The sequence below is a fragment of the Plectropomus leopardus genome, chromosome 3 (assembly GCF_026936395.1).
Source record: "Plectropomus leopardus strain MGB_pleo_1.0 chromosome 3, ASM2693639v1, whole genome shotgun sequence".
Lineage (NCBI taxonomy): Eukaryota > Metazoa > Chordata > Actinopteri > Perciformes > Serranidae > Plectropomus > Plectropomus leopardus.
The window spans coordinates 41,019,505-41,040,125 of record NC_142178.1 but is presented as its reverse complement, the minus strand read 5'-3'; the positions used below and the strand labels follow the sequence as shown (position 1 = coordinate 41,040,125).

At 43.7% G+C, this 20,621-nt stretch overlaps 2 protein-coding genes across 7 annotated transcripts in view; one reads left to right on the top strand and one right to left on the bottom strand.

Moving 5' to 3' along the window:
* Positions 1-410: 410 nt before the first annotated feature.
* rrbp1b (ribosome binding protein 1b) lies at positions 411-13,720 on the top strand. 2 transcript variants are annotated; one of them, XM_042485252.2, is made up of 23 exons: positions 411-510; positions 3,260-3,939; positions 4,211-4,359; positions 5,236-5,358; positions 6,138-6,290; positions 6,525-6,643; positions 6,947-7,100; positions 7,221-7,317; positions 7,994-8,073; positions 8,649-8,686; positions 8,772-8,876; positions 9,020-9,065; positions 9,201-9,241; positions 9,766-9,853; positions 9,965-10,045; positions 10,139-10,231; positions 10,628-10,699; positions 11,215-11,301; positions 11,439-11,531; positions 12,195-12,266; positions 12,350-12,442; positions 12,714-12,806; positions 13,515-13,720. In XM_042485252.2, exons 2-23 carry the CDS (start codon positions 3,285-3,287, stop codon positions 13,575-13,577), a joined length of 2,595 nt encoding a protein of 864 aa, XP_042341186.2. In that variant the 5' UTR covers positions 411-510; positions 3,260-3,284; the 3' UTR covers positions 13,578-13,720. The 2 variants fall into 2 exon arrangements, with proteins under 2 accessions (XP_042341186.2, XP_042341187.2); XM_042485253.2 differs by having other exon boundaries at positions 412-510; positions 8,772-8,867.
* A 343-nt stretch (positions 13,721-14,063) lies between these two features.
* LOC121942136 (mechanosensitive cation channel TMEM63B-like) overlaps positions 14,064-20,621 on the bottom strand; it is a 33,009-nt gene continuing 26,451 nt past the window's right edge. For 3 of the 5 annotated variants that reach the window (XM_088075062.1, XM_088075063.1, XM_088075065.1), the window contains one exon: positions 14,064-19,910. In XM_088075062.1, the coding sequence (XP_087931188.1) occupies positions 19,701-19,910 (210 nt within the window). In that variant the 3' untranslated portion in view covers positions 14,064-19,700. The remainder of the gene's footprint in view (positions 19,911-20,621) is intronic. The other 2 variants (XM_088075066.1, XM_088075064.1) reach the window with 1 other exon arrangement.

Below are 20,621 nucleotides of genomic sequence, written 5' to 3'. Positions count from 1 at the left end.
TACAAATAATTAAAATAACATAAATGACTGTTTAGTGCTTTCTGCATGTTTTAAACATAACACAGCAAAGATCCTAGAAACGTGTTTTATAGAAAAAGTCATTTTTATTCTTGAAACAGCAAAAATAAAGTAGATTTTTATCAATCTTCTTTTAAAACTTGATTTTTTTTGTCTTGTCTTTTTTATTTTGTGTCTCTGTAAAGACTTTGTAACTCTGTATAAGAGATTCACAAATTTAAACAATAATAATTATTAGTATTATTATTATTATTGTTATTATTATTATTATTATTATTAGTAGTAGTAGTAGTAGTATTACATTACCGTTTGTCAAATCTGGAGTTTGATCGGGACTGCATTTCCCATGAGGCCAGTCGGTGAGCTCGGTATCTTGAATGTGACGTCCCCGCTGACCAATGAGGAGCCGCGGTGCCGGCGGGGGGGCGGGGCTTCAGGTCCCGTTCAGAGAAAGTGCCACGACTCTGCAGCAGCCTGACAGACTGAGCTGAGGTGAGAAAAACTTTATTCAACTTTATTTAACAACATCCAAACTGCTCAGTGTTTTTGTTTCCAGCTGAAAGTGACAGTGAAGAGTTAAAGTCGGACTGAAAGGTTTTTGTGAAGAAATGGTGAATTTTAAAGTCCTAAAAGATCAAAGAGTTCAGAGAGAACAGGATGTTTAAACAGCTGCAGAGAGACGTTTCAGAGAAAGAAAAGTCTGATTTCAGTGTGTGTGAGAGGATGAGAGTGTGTCCACCTTTAAAATGGTAAAATCTATGAATGCATTGATAAAGGTTTGTGTGTGTGTGTGTGTGTGTGTGTGTGTGTGTGTGTGTGTGTGAGAGCTACAGGCTGCACGTGAGCTCATCTGTGCATGAAAGTTGTATTTTTAGTTGAAAGTGAGTTTTAATGTGAAACCACAAGAAACTGAAGTGAGTTACATAACCGTGTGTGTGTGTGTGTGTGTGTGTGTGTGTGTGTGTGTGTGTGTGTGTGTTGACAGTACAAAGGGTTAATTGTGGACTCGGACACGTTGCTCTTTTTCAAACTCTCTGTTTGTTCTGTTAAACACAGTCAGACATTAAACATCCTGAACGGATCTCTTTCTCTCCCACGTTAATAACACTTCGTTATTCACATTTATTTAAAATATTTCTGCTGTCTCTTAAAAAAATAATTTGCTTTTTGTGTTTCTCAAATATTCAGATATTTTTATGCATTAAAAAAAATAGAAAATGTTGAATTTGAGTCAGTAACAGTGACAGAAGGTTTGGGAACAAAATGTACTGAAAGAATAAAGAGAAAAACATCACACGATTCAGAGTCCATATCAGTAAAAAGTATATGATTCAGTCATTGTATCTACGGATTAATATGTGGTATTTATATGTGGTAATAATATGCTGTATTAATATGTTCATAAGATCAATTTCACATTAACTCTTTGATATCTGAACAAATTGGCTTGATTTCTTTCAAAAACACGAGAAAAGGGCAATGAGCAACAAAAAAAAAGAAATGACCAAAAAATGAGCGAGAACTCAGCGCTAAAAAAATACCTGAAAATTAGAAGAAAAAAAAGTAGAAATAAATAACAAAAAAATAAGCAAAGTACCCGGGAAAACGTGCTTTAAAAATCATTACAAACCCATAAAATCATTTTAAATGTAGATTTATGATAGTTAACAAATCTTGTTTTCAGGACGTTTTCCCCTTTAGCTTTTAAAAAACTTTTGTGGGACATTTCTTGCCAAGTTGCTGGTTGTATTTTTTCTCCTTTTTCAAAAGAAAATGAACCAAATCTGCTCAGAGGTCAAAGGTTAAAGATAAAGAGACTCAAAATGAGCTCCAGCAAACAGCTGAGCGGGACGTGAAAGGGTTAAATAAATGAGTTTCTGTTTGTGAAAACAATCAATAACATATCTGTGTTGATCAGTAACGCCGCGGCGTGTCTTTAGCATGTTTCCTGCAGGCGGTTTGTGTCATCACAGGTTTTTGATGAAAACACAGATGCGGCGTGCGGTCTGTGACCTCGCCGAACAATTCAGGAAATGACCCCAAAATTTAAAAAACCCTGAAAATAATAAAAATTTAAAAAAAAACAACTTGGAAAATAACTTGAGTGGTGCTTAAATATTAATGTGATTTTAAATGTGCAATTATGAAAATTAGAAATGATCCTAATAAAAAGACATTTTTCCTTCGCTTTTTAAAAAATGATTTTCTTAATCAGCTCATTTTTGAAACATTTGTTACCGAATTGCTCGTCGCCTTTTTTCTCGCGTTTTTGAAAGAAACTGCGTTAATGTGTCCAGAGTTCAAAGGGTTAAATACTCGTGAAAAGCTGAATGAAAGTGTGCGAAGGCTCCGTCTGTGTTTGATCGCTGAGCTCAGCGACGACTCTAATCAACGAGACGTTTTCCATGTTTTTCGTACCTGATGGACGAAGCGACGACTCAGGACGATAACGAGCAGACTGATCGGCTCTGAACTGATCGACGAGGCGTGTGATTGGCTCAGAGCAGCAGATCAACGTTATCAGACCAGTTTCACATCATTCAGACTTTTTTATCACGTCATTTAAACGCGTTTGAACCAGCCGACCAAATAAAGCTTCAGAGTCAATCAGCGACCGAACACACGGACGGTGACCTTTGACCTCCGGGCAGAGGTCGGCAGGTAAACAAAGACTGATCGATACGTTTCCATAAAGGACAGAAACATTTGTTTGTTTGTTTGTGAGCTGAAGTCACCGTGTGAATGAACAGGAACCAAAATGATTTGAAGTCAAACGTGATGGTTTTTTTTGAACACGTTCTTTTGTTTATTTCAGGAAAAAAACTAAAAAATGAGGAGCTTTATGTGCAGTACATTTATTTTGAAAATCATGCTATCCATGAAAAAAGCAGAAACTGCACAGTTCCTAACCCGAAAGTACCTCCAAAAAAATAGCTGCCAAAAAAACCCACCAAAATATATATTTAAAAAATCTGCAAAAATTTAGAAGAAAGAAAATTTGGGCTCGCAGATTTGGAAGATGCTTTTAGAAAAATTAAGGACATTTCTGGGATTTTTGAAAGTTTCTAGGATTTTAGGACACTCTCAAATTTTAGGACGTTTATTTTACGACATGTCTCCAGTTTTAGGATATTTTTAGGATTTTAGGACATTTGGTGGATTTTAGGACTCGTCCTCTTGTGTCCTCCAGCTTGTCTTCAAATGTTAAAAATGTTAAATGTTGTCTGTCTTTCCCCTCCAGACTCCCTGTTTGACACGGATCAGTCATGGACGTCTCCGACCCGCAGACGCTCGGCTTCATGGTCTTTGGGGGCTTCATGTTCATCTCGGCGGTGGGCATCGCCCTCGTCTCCACGCTGTCCATGAAGGAGACGTCGTACGAGGAGGCGCTGGCCAAACAGCGCCGCTCGCTGGTCCAAACGCAGACGCAGAGAGCAGAGAAGAAGAAGAAGGACAAGACGCAGGACAAGAAGAACAAAGCCAAGAGGAAGGAGGAGCGGCTGGACGGGAGGCCCTCGGAACCCGCCAGTGACAGCGGCGAGGAGGCGGTGGCCTCCACCGAGCCAGAATCTGAACCAGAACCTACTGCAGAGCCTGTCGCCGCCCCTGAACCCAAACCAACACCTGAACCGGAACCTGAACCAGAACCAGAACCCGCCGTGGTCCCCGCCACCGCCACCATCGAGTCTCCCCCCGCCGCCTCACTGAAGGAGAAGAAGAAGAAGAAGTCCGCCAAGGTGGAGCCGCCTGCTGCGGTGGAAATCGTTGCTAAGGAAGTTGTGGTGATGGCGATGGCGCCGGTGGTAGAAGTTCGTCCGGTGAAGGTCGTTACTGATGTCAAAGAGCCGCCAGCGGCGAAAACTGAAGAACCCAAAGAGACGGCGAACAAGAAGAAGAAGTCCAAGAACAAACCTGAGCCAGGTGAGAGACAGAGGCCGCGCAGGTTTGGAGGCCGCGTTTTATTTTTCTTTTACAATTTTCGACTTTTTTGGGGGAAGGGGGACTTTTTTTTTTTTTTTTTCAAATTTTTTGTGATTTTTAAAGAAAACATGGCTTCCAAACCTAAAATCAAAGAATCGTTACATTTACACCGTACATCACAGCCAGAGACCGTGAAAACAAAAACGATTGTTGGACTTTTCGAATCTCTGAGAAACTGAGAGTTGTGTTTTGTCCCATTTTTTTCTTGAAGTGACCGAGTCCCCCAACTCCTCCCCGCCGCCGCCGTACGGCGAGCTGCTGTCCGCCGTGTCCAACGCGACGCTCAGCGACGACGAGATGCACAAACTCATGGAGGTCCTGAACCTGAAGGCTGGCGCCCGCCACGACTCCTGGCAGCTGGTAGATTCAAAAACCACAGTTAGCAGTTAGCTCAGGACACAAACCTCTGCAGCAGAAAGTAAACATGTTTGAAAAAATGACTTTGAAGTTTGTTTTTAATTGGCAGCTTTTTTTACTGTAAATCTTTTGTTGATTTATTTTTCCTTTAAAATTTTTGGTAATTTTTAAAAACTTTTGTCAATATTTATTTTTATTTTGAACGTTTTAGTAATTTGTTTTTCCGTTAAAATTTTTGGTGATTTGTTTTCCTTTAAAGTTGATAATGACTTTTTCAAACTTTTGGTGATTTTATTTTTCTTTAAATGTTTCTATAATAAGAACTTTTGCAATTTTTCTTTTAAAACTTTTGGTTATTTTTGTTTTCTTTTAAAATTTTGGGGCAATTTTTTTTCTCTAAGATTTTGGTGATTGTCAAAAACTTTTGGCAATTATTTTTCTTTTGAAATTTTTTGGGTAATTTTTTGTCCTTCAAAACTTCTGAACATTTTTAAACTTTCAAACTTCTGGCAATTTTCTTTCTTCTTCATGAATGTTTTTCCTTTATAATTTTTGTTGATTTTTAAAAACTTTTCGGAGGCGGAGCACAAACATCGGGTGCAGATGATGCGTCCGTTTGTCTGTGAGGTGGTGCAACAACACAAGCTTTAAGTGTGACGCTGTCATACAGCAGCAACACCTGATCACAGCTGTCGTTAGCTGTTGTTGTTGTTGTTGTTGTTGTTGTTGTTGTCGTCGTTGCTGTTGTCTCTGGCGTGGATACTTTCATTTTACTATTTTCACGACATCTCTTCCTTCAAAGCCCACCTGACCCGGCCTGCGTGTGAAAGTGTCCGTGTCGAGTTCAGACGGTAACGTTGCGTCTTTGTTTGACGTCAGGCCTGTCAGAAAGGAGACGCTCTGTCCTCTCTGAAGAAACAGCTGGAGGAGAAAGAGAAGCAACTGACCACCGAGCAGGAGGACGCCGCCGCCGCCAAGAACCGCCTCCGAGAGCTCAGCAAGGTGAGCAACGCCGCCTCGACAAAAACATCTCTGAAGGCGCAGAGAAACAACGACGAGTCCGAATAAACGTGAGAGTTCCAGACAGACGAGACGTCGAATCATCACAAGTGTCTCAAACAACCAGCAGGGAACGTTCCCACAACGTTAGCCAACGTTCCCTACAAGTTACAATAATGTTTGAAGGAAAACATTTTAATCTAACATTCAAAGAACATTTTAAGAAAGTTTCTCATTTCTAATAATGTTCCCGTGAGGTTAAATAAGACATAACGTTTGAGCTGCAACACTGTGAGGGTGTTTTGGTGACGCTGACAGATCAGAGAATGTTCTTTATGAAACGTTCTCACAATGTTACATGAGAACAAAGGAAGAACATTTTCAAAGCAAAATTCAGAACGCGTTATTGAGGACTGAGACTACAGACCTTTTTTTAAAGATAAAAAAATACTGTGATAAGTTAACAATAAAAAATAATAAATTATTAATTTTTAAAAAAATGTTTATAGAGAACGTTGCCCAAACTCAAAGAAGAACGTTCTGGGAACATAAAGCAAACTTGCCTCTGAAAACTTTACTGAAACATTCAGTGGTTTCATTCAAACATTCTCAGGACGTTTTAAGAACCAAATATAGGCAGCTGGGTTACTGGATTCTGGACACCGAACGGTGATTCAGCATCAGAAACAGATGAGTCATGGTTGTAAGAAAACATTTCAACTGTTTTTTTTATGTCGATTGCGAGTATGAACATGTTCGAATTGTGAGGTTTTTCGTTTCAGGAACTCGGCGCAGAGAAATCCAAGATGGCGTCTTTGGACGCCCGTCTGAAGGCGGAGCTTAGCTCTCGGGTTCAGGAGATCGACGCCATGCGGGCCAGAATGGAGACTGCTAACCAGGAACACCTGAAACTTACCCAGCAACTCAACCACAAGGTTTGTTTGACCAACTCGGAAGTCTTTAGTGGCAAGTTTGGATATTCGTCCTTGAAGGTAGATCCAAGTCACGTCACAGGCCTTCAGACTGAATTCAGAGTCTGTCGTGTCTCCGAATGCTGATCATTACAAACATTTTCCCTTAAAAGTTCATAGTCCCAGTTCTCGAGTCTCAGCTGGGACATCGGCAGTGTTTGTAGCGTGTTTAGCTAACTGGCTGTTGAACTGGAACAGATCGGGAGTCTGCAGGAACAACTGGAGAACGGTCCCAACGCTCAGCTGGCCCGACTGCAGCAGGAGAACGCCATCCTCCGAGACGCCCTGAACCAGGCCACCAGCCAGGCCGAGAGCAGGTAACACACGAGCCAGGTATCCACGAGTCACATGATCTTCAGCGTAAACATGTAAACAACGACGTTCCACATTTCCTGTGAACGTTACAGTATCTGACCGATGGAAGTTCCTCTGACGTGAACAGACCTGATACACAGAAAGTCAGAGTTCCAGTTTGATGACTTTTTGAGATGCCAAATGTTAACGTTGACGAAGTCCCGGTGCAGGTTCCTTCCACGTGGTCTTCATGTCCAAATGTGACCGTAATGAGGCCTGTTATACACTCCTGACTGCGGACTGCGATCCGGTCTGACCCCCTGCAGGCAGAACGCGGAGCTGGCTCGTCTCCGGCAGGACTGTGTCCGTCTGGGTCGGGAGCTGACCGAGCGGACCGACGCTCTGCGGGCCGCCGAGGAGCGCAGGAAGAGCCTGGAGGCCAAGATGGCTGCCGCCGAGCAAGAACTGGCCCAAGCTCAGGTCAGAACCACACGAGCTGCTGAGCCGAGGAAACTCGTCGTTTCTGACTTCGTTCAAACGGAGACTTTTCTCTCCTTCATTTTACTGACCCACATTAACAGAAGTGTTTCCTGTCTGCAGGTGCTGCGTGCGGACGCTGAGCGCGCTCTGCAGCAGCGACTGGAGGACGTCGGTCAGGAGCTGCAGGCGTCGCAGCAGGAAGCTGCTGCTGCCAGCGGTCAGTGTTTCCGTCAGCATGAAGCTAACTAAAGATCACTGGCTCCTTAGAAGTCAAACGGGGCGGCTGGTGGCTCAGTGGACAGAGCCCCACATACAGAGGTTGTATCGCAGCAGCCGCTGGTTCGATTCCGGCCCCGAACCTTTGCTGCATGTCGCCCCCTCTCAGTCTCCTGCTTTCACGCTCAAACTGTCTTTTAAAACTGGACTTTTATTGTCCATTAAAAGCAATAAAAGCTAAAAAAAATATCTTAAAAAACAAACAAGAAATCAAAACAAGAGCAGAAGTGTGAGAAACCCGAGGACACGTGTTTCAGGGACGGCCAGGAAGTCTTTTTTTTTTTTTTTGGACTTTTTTTGGGCTTTTATTGGCTTTGATGGACAGGACAGTGTGAGCGTGAAAGGGGGAGAGAGAGAGGCGGAGCAAAAGGCCAAGGCCGGACTTGAACCCGCGGCCACACTGGCGAGGACACAGCCTCTGTACGTGGGGCGCCGCTCTGTCCACTGAGCCACCAGACGCCCCCAGAACTCTTTTTAGTGAAAACATGCTCTCCGATCCTGTGGCCCCGAGATATTTTTTCTTTTAATAATTTTGATTTTTTTCTTTTAAATCTTTTTTTGATGATTAACAATTTAAATAAAATAGGTCTGCTGTCCTTCTGCTGTTTCTGCCTCAGATCTGAAGGGGGCGCTGGCGTCCAGAGAGGCTGAACTGCAGGAGCTAAAGGTGCAGCTGGAGAGCCAGGCTGCAGTCCAGGTAACAGCAGAGTGACGAGATAAAAGCTGTGGGGACTTTTTCAAACTCTGCATGAGATTAAAAAATGTTTTATTTTGGCAAAGTTTCTAATTTAAAGAGTCTGGTTGTTGTTGTTTTTAAATGTATGAAAATATATATATGTATTTTTTTTATTTAAAAATGACAGAAAACTTAAAGACAAAAGACAAAACAAACACTGACCAAAAATTTTTAAGGAGAAAAAAAAAGAATAAATAAAATTTAAACAAAAACGTTTGAAAGTTTAAAAGAAAAAACAAATGACCAAGAGATTTTTAAAATGACCAACAATTGCCAAACTTTTTAGAGAAAAAAGCCAAAAATTTTAAAAGAAGAAAAAAAAGCCAAAAAAGTTTAAAAGAAAGAAAAAAAACACCAAAAATGTTAAAAGAAAAAGAAAAATAACAAAAATTTTAAAAGAAAACCTTTTTTTTTTCCTTTCAAAAAAAGGAAAAAGTATACATAACACACAGATACACAAAAAAAGCCAAAAGTGGCACGCGTCAGTGTCCTGATGGTGGGCGTGGCTAACACGCAGCATGTTCGTGTGTTCGCAGGTGGAACGTTCGACTGAAGTGGAGCAGCTGAAGAACTGGTACGAACTCTTCTTCTCTCACATCATTGAACCAATAACTGAGCGCAGATGTCGTAGTTTGACTTCCTGTGTGACTTCCCGTCAGCGTGCAGCGCAGAGACGAGCAGGTGGGCGGGCTGGAGGCGGAGCTCGCTCAGCTGAGGGCGGAGCTACAGCTGGTGACATCATCACAGCCTCAGAGGTCAGGAAGGTGATTTAATACGATGTTAAAGCTGATGAAGCAGGAACACGAAGAAGAAGTTTTTACATTCACCTCATCAGAGTTCATCACAGCAGCACCTGGTGGACGTCAGAGGAACTGCAGCTCTGATTTCTATCTCTTTGTGTCCTCAGAGCGACGGACGGCGAGGCAGCAGCCGCCGATCAGACGCAGAAAGATGTACGTTTGAGTTCATAGGACAAAAAACACATGATTCTAATGCCTGAGTTTATCATAAAACAGACGGATATTAAACATCCGCCGCTTCTTTGCTTTTGTTCGGTTTGTGACGTTTCCTCGTCTTCTCCTCTGCAGGGTTCAGGAAGTGAGACGGAGTCTGAGCAGCCGTTTGAAAGGTAACAAACTCACCTGGATCGACGATCAGCCGACGCTCAGTTTTTACCGACTGAAGGTCACACGGTGACATGTGACCGCTCCACAGACAAACACCTGTTCATATTTTATCGAACGAAAATCAACGTAAAGAAAGAGTCGAGATTTAATGACCGAAAACACAAATACACGAATCACAGCTGATCACAGATCAGCTGTGATTCGTGTGATCGACATCCATGTTTGTTTGTTATGTTTATTTATGTTTATTGTTTATATTTGTTGTTTATCATTGAGTTTGTTGTTTATGTTTATTGTTGAGGTTTGTTGTTTATGTTTGTTCTTTGTCGTTTATGTTTGTTGTTTATGTTTATTGTTTAGATTTATTGTTTATTGTTGAGGTTTGTTGTTTATTTTTATGTTTGTTGTTGATGTTTGTTGTTTATGTTTATTGTTTAGATTTATTGTTTATTGTTGAGGTTTGTTGTTTATTTTTATGTTTGTTGTTGATGTTTGTTGTTTATCGTTGATGTTTGTTGTTTGTCAGTCTGGAGGAGGACTCTCAGCTGCTGCGTCTGGAGGAGGAGCTTCAGCAGCTCAGGGAGGAGCTGCAGCAGGCTCGTAACCACGGCAACGTGAGTCCAGATCAGAGGCCTCGTTCAGATCTCGCAGAGCGACAAAACTTTGATGAATTAAAAAGTTTCTGACTGAAAAACTGTAAAACTGTCTGAACTTACGTGTTTCAGGAGCTGCAGGACAAAGTGGCGGCGATGTCGACCGCAGAGCATGAGAGCGAGCAGCGAGAGGCGGAGCTTAAAGCAGCGATGGTCAGTTCATTAAATATCTAAAGATCTCAACATCAGATCTTCAGTCCGAAAGTTTCAACGTGAAATAAAATAAAAATATTGATTTTTGTACAGACTGAAGCAGAGACCAGGTTTGCATCCCTGAGCTTGGACTTCCAGGCGTCGCTGCAGGTTCTGTTTCCGGGCGTCTCTGTGGAGGCGGAGCAGGTCGGTCAGCTGTTTGATACACTGATTTACACATACAATAATAATACAATCACGTCTGGAAATAAATCTAATTTTAACATTTTTGATGCTTATAGAGTATTTGACCTGAACTTTAAGGACATTCTGGAAACTAAAAGAAAACATTTCTAAAACATTGCATTGGTTTCACTGTAACATTCTCTGAATGTTTTCAGAAACAAAACTTTGTTTGCTGGGACACCTGTAGTCTCACCGTGTGTGCACCCGCATGTGAACACGAACAGCTCTGACTTTATTATTTTGACTATTTCAAGGTTCTTCTTGAATATTTCTTTGTTTGTTATATGAGTGTTTTGAGGATGTTTTGGAGCCTGACAGTCGGCGCTCAGGGGGTAACAGCACTGTGTCTGTCTGCAGAGCGACTGGCTGCAACGATTCACGCAGAGAGTCCAGGAGAGTCAACGTGAAGCAGAGAGCGCGCACACCGAGGTGAACGCACGCACGCACGCACACATGCACTCACACATGCACTCACACATGCACTCACGCACGCACACATGCACGCAACTGCTGAACCTTAATTTAAAAACTTTTCTGGAATTTAAGAACAATTTCAGAAACTGGTTTCCAGAAAATAACGTTCTGAGTTCATAACGATGTTGTTTGTGAACAAAATCTTCAGTTTCTGTGAAAATGTATAAAAACGTGTTAAAGTCGAGCCGCTCGTTCTGCACGTTCTCATTTCATCAGAGATCCCACTGAATGACAAAAATGTTTTAAAAAAATGTGATTTTATGAGATTAAATTCATGAAATTACAAGAATAAAGTTGTAATTTCTCAAAATATTATGACTTTTTTCTCGTAATATGATGACTACATTTCCACAAACTCACAAATACGGATGGGAACTTTTTTAATTAGACATTTTGTCAAATTTTATTTATTTAAAAAAATATTTTTTTTCATGAAGTCCTAAATTCTTAATCCCGATGCTGATGTTCAGCTGCAGTCGAGGCTGACAGACGCCGACAGGAAACAGACTGAACTGCAGACGAAGTTTGACGAGAACTCGAAGCTGCTGCAGGAAACGGTAAAAACAACGACTTCATGAAAATAAAACGGCAAATTAATAAGCCTTTATTTTTTTAAAGGTTATTTTGATCCCTTACAGCTTTGGTTTATTTTGTTTGTTTGTTTTTTGTCTGTGTTGTTTGTTGTTGTTGACAGGAGGCGGAGCTTCAGGCTCTGCAGCGGCGCTCTGAAGAAGAAGAAACTGTGTGGAAGAACAAACTGAGTGAAGCCGAACAGCAGAAACAAACGGTGAGATTTTTATGACAGTGACGCTGAAGGGGTTAATTCTGACAACGACTGACCTGAAATTAACCCTTTAGGGTCGTTTTAATATCTCACACGCTCGTGTCGCTCTGCACACAAAATGCACTTTTCAAAAAAGCTTTAAAAAATATTATAAATTAACATGATTTTCTTCTTTCATTTATTTTTTTAAACCAACATCAGTCCTAATCATTTTTGTCATGATGCCACTATGTTTTTAGATGAAAAAACAAAACAAAAAAAGAATTCAGTCCAGAATTCAGGCTCCTCCTCCTCCTCAGTGTGTGAGTGTAGCTGCCGACAGTCTGGGATATGTCAGTGTGTGAGTGTAGCTGCCGACAGTCTGGGATATGTCAGTGTGTGAGTGTAGCTGCTGACAGTCTGGGATATGTCAGTGATCAGCAGCTACATTGATTGATTGACCCAGAAATAATGATAATAATAATAATAATTATCACAACAGGAAGAAGAAAAGAGACTAAAATGAGACAAACAGCCACTAAAGGGTTAAAACTATCAAAACTGTTAAAACTTTGTCAGATTTTTGGGTTTTCTTACTTTTCGATCACATGACCTGCAGCTCATTAACATAAACACAGTGGGCAGGTGATGATCATGTGACTGAGCGTGTGATGCTGCTGTCTGCAGGTCCTGGATCAGCTGAAGCTGCTGGAGGACAAAGTCCAGTCCCAGAGGACAGAGCCAGAAGACACTCAGCAGGTCTGTCTCTGTTTGTCTCCATGTGTCTGAATGACAGCAGGAGACAGTTTGAGTTGGACATTAATGTTGATTTTGTGTCTCAGCTGAAGGAGCAGCTGATGCTGCTGGAGGCTCAGCTGGAGAGACAGCTGGAGGAGGCCGCCGCCACCCAGAGCTGCAGCCAGGAGCTCGCACAGGTCAGTGACACGGGTCACAGGTCACAGGTCACAGGTCAGTGACATGGGTCACGGGTCAGCCACACAGGTCACAGGTCAGCCACACGGGTCACAGGTCACAGGTCAGCCACAGGGGTCACAGGTCACAGGTCAGTGACATGGGTCACAGGTCAGCGACTGATTGTTCGAACAGTGAAATATTTTTATGGCCTTCGACTCCGACTCAGGAACATCGCGTTCACACGCTGACGGCAGGAAGTGACCTCACACCGTTTCCTCTGTTGTTTTTCAGGCTCGGCAGGAAGTGGCGGAGCTGCGGCGGCAGCTGGAGGCTGCTGGGAGGTCGGCGGCTCGGCCCGAGGTCGCTGACTCCGTCACGGCCGAGGTTCGTTTACACTGAAGATTAAAACTGAGCCAGGAAGCACTCACTGTCTGGCCCCGCCAAAATAAAAGTCATGTTGGTTGGTGGAGGAACGTTTTTAGGATTTCGGGACATCGGGGGCAAAGCCCAAAACAAAAATCAGCTATTGTCATGAGAATTTTTTAATTGTCTCTTTTGTCCAGCACGGATCAAACCGTGAAAGTGTTTTGTAAAAAAAAAAAAAAAACACTACAATTTAACTCTTTAACACCTGGACTGACATCAGTTTTCTTTTGCTGTCTGACGATTTTCACGAACATTTTAACTTTCGATTTCTTTAAAAAACACGGAAAAAAACCCAAAATATAAAGAGCAAGTTGGCAAGAAACGTCCCAAACTGCAATAAAAAAAGGGGAAACATATTTATAATTCTCCTAATTATACGTTTAAAATTGTTACAGAAAATTTAAAAATATCATTTTCTTGTTTGGTTTTGTTTGCTTTTTTGTGCTTATTTTCAGGTTGGTTTCTTTTTTTTTGGACCATTTCTTGCTAAATTACATGTCGCCCTCCTCCCATGTTTTTGAAAGAAATCAGGTTTAAAGGGTTAAAGTAAAATGTGATCAATAAATAGTAGATTTTCACTGAGGTGGTAAATATCCTGACTTTTAATTTGGTGAGACTTCAAAGTCAAAATGTCCCTGCTGAAACTAAACTCTTTTGTTTCTGCAGGGGGAGGTGAAGGAGGAGGTGCAGGAGGAGGCGTTCCAGGTGAAGGAGGAGACGTCGGTGTGAAACGGGCTTTGTCTCTTTCATGTCTTGTTACCATGGTTACACGCAGTATAAGTTTGGGCTTCAGCGGAGCGACGGAGACAAGAGCCGACGACTAAAAGTTGAAAGTGTTTTATTTTACTGACAAATAAACTGAAACGTCTGAATCAACGACTCGTCTCTTCTTCTCACGGAGCTCCTCCCATCACAACCACGAACATCAGCGTGACGGAGGACGCCTCGCAGTCTGGACATCGCCGCTCACACGCAACGAGTCGCAGGCAGCGATCCCAGACATGTCCTGAAATCACAGAAACGTCCTAAAAATCTAGAAATGTGCTGAAATCATAGAAACATCCTAAAATCATATAAATGTCCTATAATCCTCAAAATATCCCAAAATCCTACAAACGTCCTGAAGTCTGAGGTTCGGGGCTGCTGGACGGTCCTCGGGGCCTCGGGGCGTTTTGGAAAAGCGGGCCCTGATCAATCAAACACGGTGACAGCGTGACAGATGAAAGCCGTTTTTATTGATCAATAACATAAATAGGACAAATGTTTCACTGTACATACGACCTGAAACCAAAAATAAATATCGTCACAGCAATAAATTAAAGCAGGAAATGGACCGAGAGACGGTTAGCTGGAGTCGGTGAGATGAGACGCTGAGTCGTGGTCGTCTCCGAGGACGACGGTGCAGTCCATGAATATTTACAGAGTCCGCTTTATTTTACACGATTGGCAGCCGATGGCTCGTCTCCCGCTCGTCCGTCTTCACATTCGTCTTTTTACAACTTCAACGACAAGTTTAAAAAACTAAGAAAAGCAAAAAGCAGCGGCTGATTATTAAAAACCTTCAGTTACATTTTACAACAGCGTCATCGTCACAGCTATCAGCGTTCCTGAACGCACCGTCAGAATCAAACACTTCAGTCCGCACGTACAAAAATATCACGCACACACGATTCACCGAGCCGTCAGCAAACGCAGCGTCTTCAGTTCACCGAGCCGTCAGCGAACACAGCGTCTTCAGTTCACCGAGCCGTCAGCGAACGCAGCGACTCTGAGGTCAGCTCCTCAGACCGTGAACGAAGCGTCCTGATGTGAGCGGTTAAACGTTGTGACCCTGAACGTGACAGACGGCGGTGTCTGTCGCTCGGCAGCGTTGAGCGTTCACATTGTTTAGATAAAAAATCAAAAAGCATCAAAGTTTGGGGACCAAAGATTTTTGGGGAATTGTCATTAAAAGTTTCTGTCCAGGAGATTTAAAGAAACGTCCGTTTGATGAAAAATCTCAGCAGGTCGATTCAGCAGCTTTCAGCCACATCACATGAACTTCATCTTCACAGAGGGAGCTAATGACAAACACAAGCCAGAAGATCTGAGCTGACTGTCCTCAGCAGGTGGAGGGGACGGCGGACAGTGAGACACCTGGAGACGCTGTTTTTTTTAGAAATCTGTTGCTGAAAAGTGTTTTTCCCTCTCAGAGATTTATCTGCTTCTAAACATCAGCAGACGTTAACTGCGGGTCCGTTAAAGTTGAAAACGCTCAGATGAAACGTAGCTGTGATTCCCTGATTTTCGGGGCGTTTCCACGGCAACAGTTCCTGCATAGTTCACCATTTGCTGCGGTTTGTCCTTTCATTCACATGAAGACGGCGTTTTAGGGTCTGAAAACACAAACTTCTGAACCCGGGTTCTGGAGTGAAATCTTTAGAAAACGCCACTACTTCTGTCGCCGTGGAAACTGGTGACAATCCTGTGAGAACAGTGACGTCACTTCACGCAGGCGTGTGGTCTTCTTCTATGGTGTGTCCTTACAAAGTTACAGCGCCAGCTACTGGCCCAGCATGCAGACTGTGGCGTGTTCGGTTGTTTTGTGGATCGTTCTCACACAAAGACTTTTTAGTCGTTCTCGTCTAAACGTGGACTCAACTGTCCAACTTTTAAATGAAAAGCGGCGTAGGAAGTCACCTGCAGTCCACCTGCTGATGAAGAACATGTGATGTGTTCAAAAGCTCCAGATCAACTGCTGATTGGCTCGGCTGATTTTGTTTTTAAAGATGCTGATCGTCAAAAAACTCAGAAGCAGGCGGATGCTCAACAGCAGGCGGACGCTCAACAACAGCCGGACGCTCAACAGCAGGCGGACGCTCAACAACAGCCGGATGCTCAACAGCAGGCAGGTTTCTATCATCTCTCTCTTTCTTTTTCTCTCCGTCTTTCTCTCTTTTTTTATCATTATTGTATATAGATTGTAATCTATCACACATCTGTCCGTCCTGAGAGGGATCTCTCTTCAGTCGCTCGAGTTTTCTTTTTTCCCCATTACAGGTTTTTTTGGGGAGTTTTTCCTTAGTCGATGTGAGGGTCTAAGGACAGAGGGAGGGTGCCTGCTGTAAAGTCCTCTGAGGCAAACTGTGTTTTGTCCAAACACTTTTTATGCTGCGTCCAAATGTCCAGACTTCACCACCCCTGCAGACTCGCAGACGTTGGCGGGAAGTCCTCGAATCCTGAGGGCTGTCCAGACTTACAATTAATAAAGTCCACAAGGGCCCTGAAGCGAACTTTCTGCAGACTCTGACAGAGTCCTCGAGGTACAGACTTCAACTCAGACTTCGGTGATATAATTACCCACAATTACTTGCAATTCGTAGATCACGTTGTGGTTTCTTGAATTACTGACCCAAAAAAATATTGTGAATTTTCATGGCTGGCTCAGGTAAAACCACCTTCGGTCTCTGGTGTCGTGTCAGGATAAGAACTACAATATAAACACATGCTGCGGAGATTACCGTGTACACGTTTGTAGTTTGTCGTTTGGCTACCAACATCTCCACGGCAACAAATGTAACAAACTTGGAGCCTGTTTATCAGCGGCTTTATAGCTCTGCAGTCTCGCGCCCTCGCAGACTTGACGAGATGACGGTAAACACGTGACGGTACGTACGACTGAAGTCCGCAAGTCTAGAGGGTGGAAATTTGGATGCAGCCATAGTCTTTTCTAGGTCACATGAAAGTTTTGAATCCACAATTCCTCTTTCCATCTCCCAGAAATCCCTCATACGGGGCTCGCCTTTCCATCACGGCTCCATAACACGCTTACGTGGCCTTGGATTGAAATAATGTCGGCTAGTTTGGTGGCTGCAATAGAAATAAAGCTGCTAATGTTTTGAACATCCGTTGCCATGGTTACTGGGACGTTATCACCACAGGAGAAGTCACATGACATCGCTCAGCGAAAACACAGTCAGCTCTACGTTAAGTTTTAGCACATTTACTAAATCTCTGTGATGGAAACTCGCCTGCTGTCGTTTTAGTTGTTTGTGACGTGAAAACGCTGAGAGACAAAACTCAGATTTAAAGTCGCCGTGCTTCCTGCTGACGACAAACGTGGCTCATATTTATCTCCTCGCTCTCCTTCAGGTTCAGCCGTCGAGCGACTGAAAACTCAGTTTCAAACACATCAGAAAACAAGTTCTCCGCTTCCTGTCAGGACGTCTCTGCGTCTGGAGACCAGACTCCACCGTGAACTCGCTTTTCTGGAAACTAAAAACGAGCTTCGTTTTCTTTGTCGGGTCGAGAGCGGCTGAGCTGAACCTGCGACCTCGTTCAGTTTCGTGTGCGTACAATCACGGCCGGAGCGGCGGACAGCAGACGCCCTGCTGGAGGTCAAATTCAAAAAAACGTCACGTGAACACAAACGCTGCAGGTTCTCCGGCGTGCAGCCGCCGACCGAACAGCCGCCGACTCGCTGCGATGACGGCCCAACGACTGCAGCTTTCATAGTCCAGCTCTGTGTCCACACACACGCGCACGCACACATGCAAGCACGCACACGCACACACACACACGCACACACACTCTGCACAACATGACAAAAATCAAAACGAGCAACAAAAACTGATGTAAACATTATTTTAGGAAAACAAACACCTGAGACTATTTCGTCATCGTCACGTCGCTGCACCAGAACATCCTTTTTTTATCTGAATCACTTCCTGCTCCTGTTACCATGGAAACACATAACAGCGGTGAGACAGTGACGTCTTTTCCTTCCATGGAGCCCAAAAATCCTCCTCGCTTTTTCTCTGCAACGCGAGCGCTTTTGTTCTTTTCAGTTTCACTTTTTGACAAACAGAGGACGACTGAGTTTGTCCAGCAGGGGGCGGGTCAGAGCCGCGTCGCCCCCGGTAACGCCAAAATATCTTAAAACACGGAAACACCCACGGAGGTTTAAAGCGTCTCAGAGGAGCGCTCCAGCGATTTAGTGTCTTTGACATAAAGTTTCGAGAGAATAAATTTGAAAAAGAATAAAGTGGAAGTTGCCGCCGTTTTTCCTCCAATCAGAGTTCAGCCCCGCCCCCGCTGGCACGCATCATCAGACACCAGGAGGATCATGGGAAAGAGATGACTGAACTTCATCGTCTGCACTGAAGCTGAAGCTCGTTTTCACTTTTCAGTGAAATCTTAAGAAGCTGAAACTTTTCAAATTCGAATAAAAATGTCGATGTGAAAACGGACGTTAGCTTCGGTTAGCTTAGCACACAGACAGGAAGCAGGAAGTTCACACGGTGTCGTCTGAAGACCCGTCCAAGCAGAAAGTGTTTTTTCTTTGTTTCTCTGCATGATGAGTTTCACTGCTTTTAATCTTATCGTGTTGAGTTTGAAAAACTTTGTGCAGCTCTGAGCATCTTTACGACTTTTGAAAGAATAATTTTAATACCAATAAAATAAAACTCTATTATTTTTAGATGAATGACTTTATGCATTTTTAGACTTTTTTAAGGATCAGTGGAAACTCTGTAATCTGAAAACTTTACTGACAGCGTTGAAATCAGACAAATAAAGGTGTCGTTTTTTCTCTGTTGTGCGGGAGCTCGCCGAGCGTTTTCGCTCAGTTCCTTCGGCGTTCGTGTTCAGACGTTCACACGGATTCCTAAACATCAGATTCATCGTTTCAAATGTTTGAGCTTCAGCTGCAGCAGGAAAACAAACTGAAGACTGATCGTCGTCGTGGTGACCTGGTGATGACATTGAACCCTTCGTGGTGCAGGTTGGCGTACAATAAGCTACTGGACACACACACACACACACACACACACACACACACACAAACACACACACAAACAGAGAACATTTTCCCTTGAGAGTCCCGACAGCTTCGGTTGCGGCAGGTAGACGTCTGAAAAGCGCTGCTCTTCTGCGTCTCCCGAAGCTCAAACTGCGGCTGCCGTCACAAAGTTGTCCGCCGACGAGAGAAAAGAATCCGACTGTTGAAGCCACACGGACACAAACCTCCCCGCTCCCTCCGTCAGCTGATTTAAGGTCGTCCGGGTGAAATCAGAACCAGAAAAAAAAGTGATTCCCGTGTCGAGTCTGCCGCTTCAGGCTGCTGAGATCGGGGTGGAAATCTGGCGAGTTCATTGGCCGCCACAATCTGGCGATGGATGACATCGTCTGCAGTTGGCGACATCGTTAATCCAGACTTTAAACGACATGCAGCGAAATCTCGGCAGGTCAGAAAACCCACAAACTTCAGGTGATTCAGACGCACAGCTTCCACGAACAGAAAGAAAAACAGCGAACAGGAAGGAGACTGCGATGCGTCTGCGTAAGCGAGGCGTCTATCACTACGAGAGCTGGCGGTTGGCGAATTATAGAGCACTCGGATGTCAGAGGACGGCGGTGACGGCGGGGGGTTCATTTGGAGGCATCCACCAGGCCGCAGAGAAAAACAGCGTCAGCTTTGACCCCTCGACGGGTCGAGTCCCGGCGACCCGCGGTAGGATCAAGACACAAGTGCGAACAAACTAAATCCAGCCCAGGCACGAATTGTTAAACCCCGCCCCCAACCCCGAGAAAAAAAACAAAAACTTTTGGCTTTGTGGTTTATGTACAGTGACTTCCTGTGGAGACAGTTCGATGTCCGTCAGGTGTCCACAGACGTGCAGGACTGGATGTTGGCGACCCGGCGCCGGCGTCAAAGGTCAGGGTCAAGTCTGCGAGCCGGGAGGGGGAGGAGCTAACCGTGTCCGTCTTTCTGTATGTGTGATGGCGTGTGTTGTGATTTTCCAGTCAGCTTTATTTCTAACTGTTGTGTGGACCCTCGACTAGCTCCGCCCCTCCCTCTAGCTCCACCCCCAGCTACTGGTGGACCTCGTTGGCTATCAGACTGTCCTCCCCTGACTGAAAATCCGCCTCGTTGATGCTGTTCCCTCCGTTCAGCATCTCCTCGTCCTGGGACGACCCTCGGTCCTCCTCGCCGCTGCCACCGCCCGGCTCGTCCGAGTTTGGGTCCTGGAGCACCTGGGCGATGTACATCTGCTGCTGCTGCTGCTGCTGCTGCTGCTGCTGGAGCGCAAAAAACACCACAGGTTAACCAGCGGGGACGGACTAAAACACGACAAACAGCCTAAAGCCAAACCTGGGAGATGCTGGTTTGTTAAAAATAAGAATAAATAAATAATTTAGAACGTGAATGTTGGTGCCAAATTTGAGGAAATTATCTCAAGATGATCTTAAGATATAGACTTAACAAGAATGAGACATGAGGTCACACTGACCTTCAATCACCAAAATCAAACCAGTTTATTGCTGAGTAAAAGTGGACGTTTGGGCAAAATTCGAAGAAAAAGTAGTTCTTGAGACATTGCATTTACAAGAATCAGACACACAAGGTCACAATGGCCTTGATCTTTGACCAAAGACCACCAAAGTTTCTGAATTTCAATTTCACATGTGGACGTTTGTGCCAAATTTGAAGTAATTCTCTCAAGGTGTTCTTGAGATGTCAATTATACAATGATGACACAAATGCAAGGTTACAGTGACCTTTGACCACCAAATCTAATCAGTTCACCTTTGAGTCCACTTAAACGTTTGTGCCAAATTTAAAGTAATTCCCTCAAGGTGTTTTTGAGATATTATATTCACAAAAATGAGACGAATGAGGTCACATTGACCTTGACCTTCAACCACTAAAATGAGGTCAGTTTGTCCTAAAGATCAAGTGGATGTTTGTGCCAAATGTAATATTTTCCCCTCAATGAGTTCTTGAGAAATCAC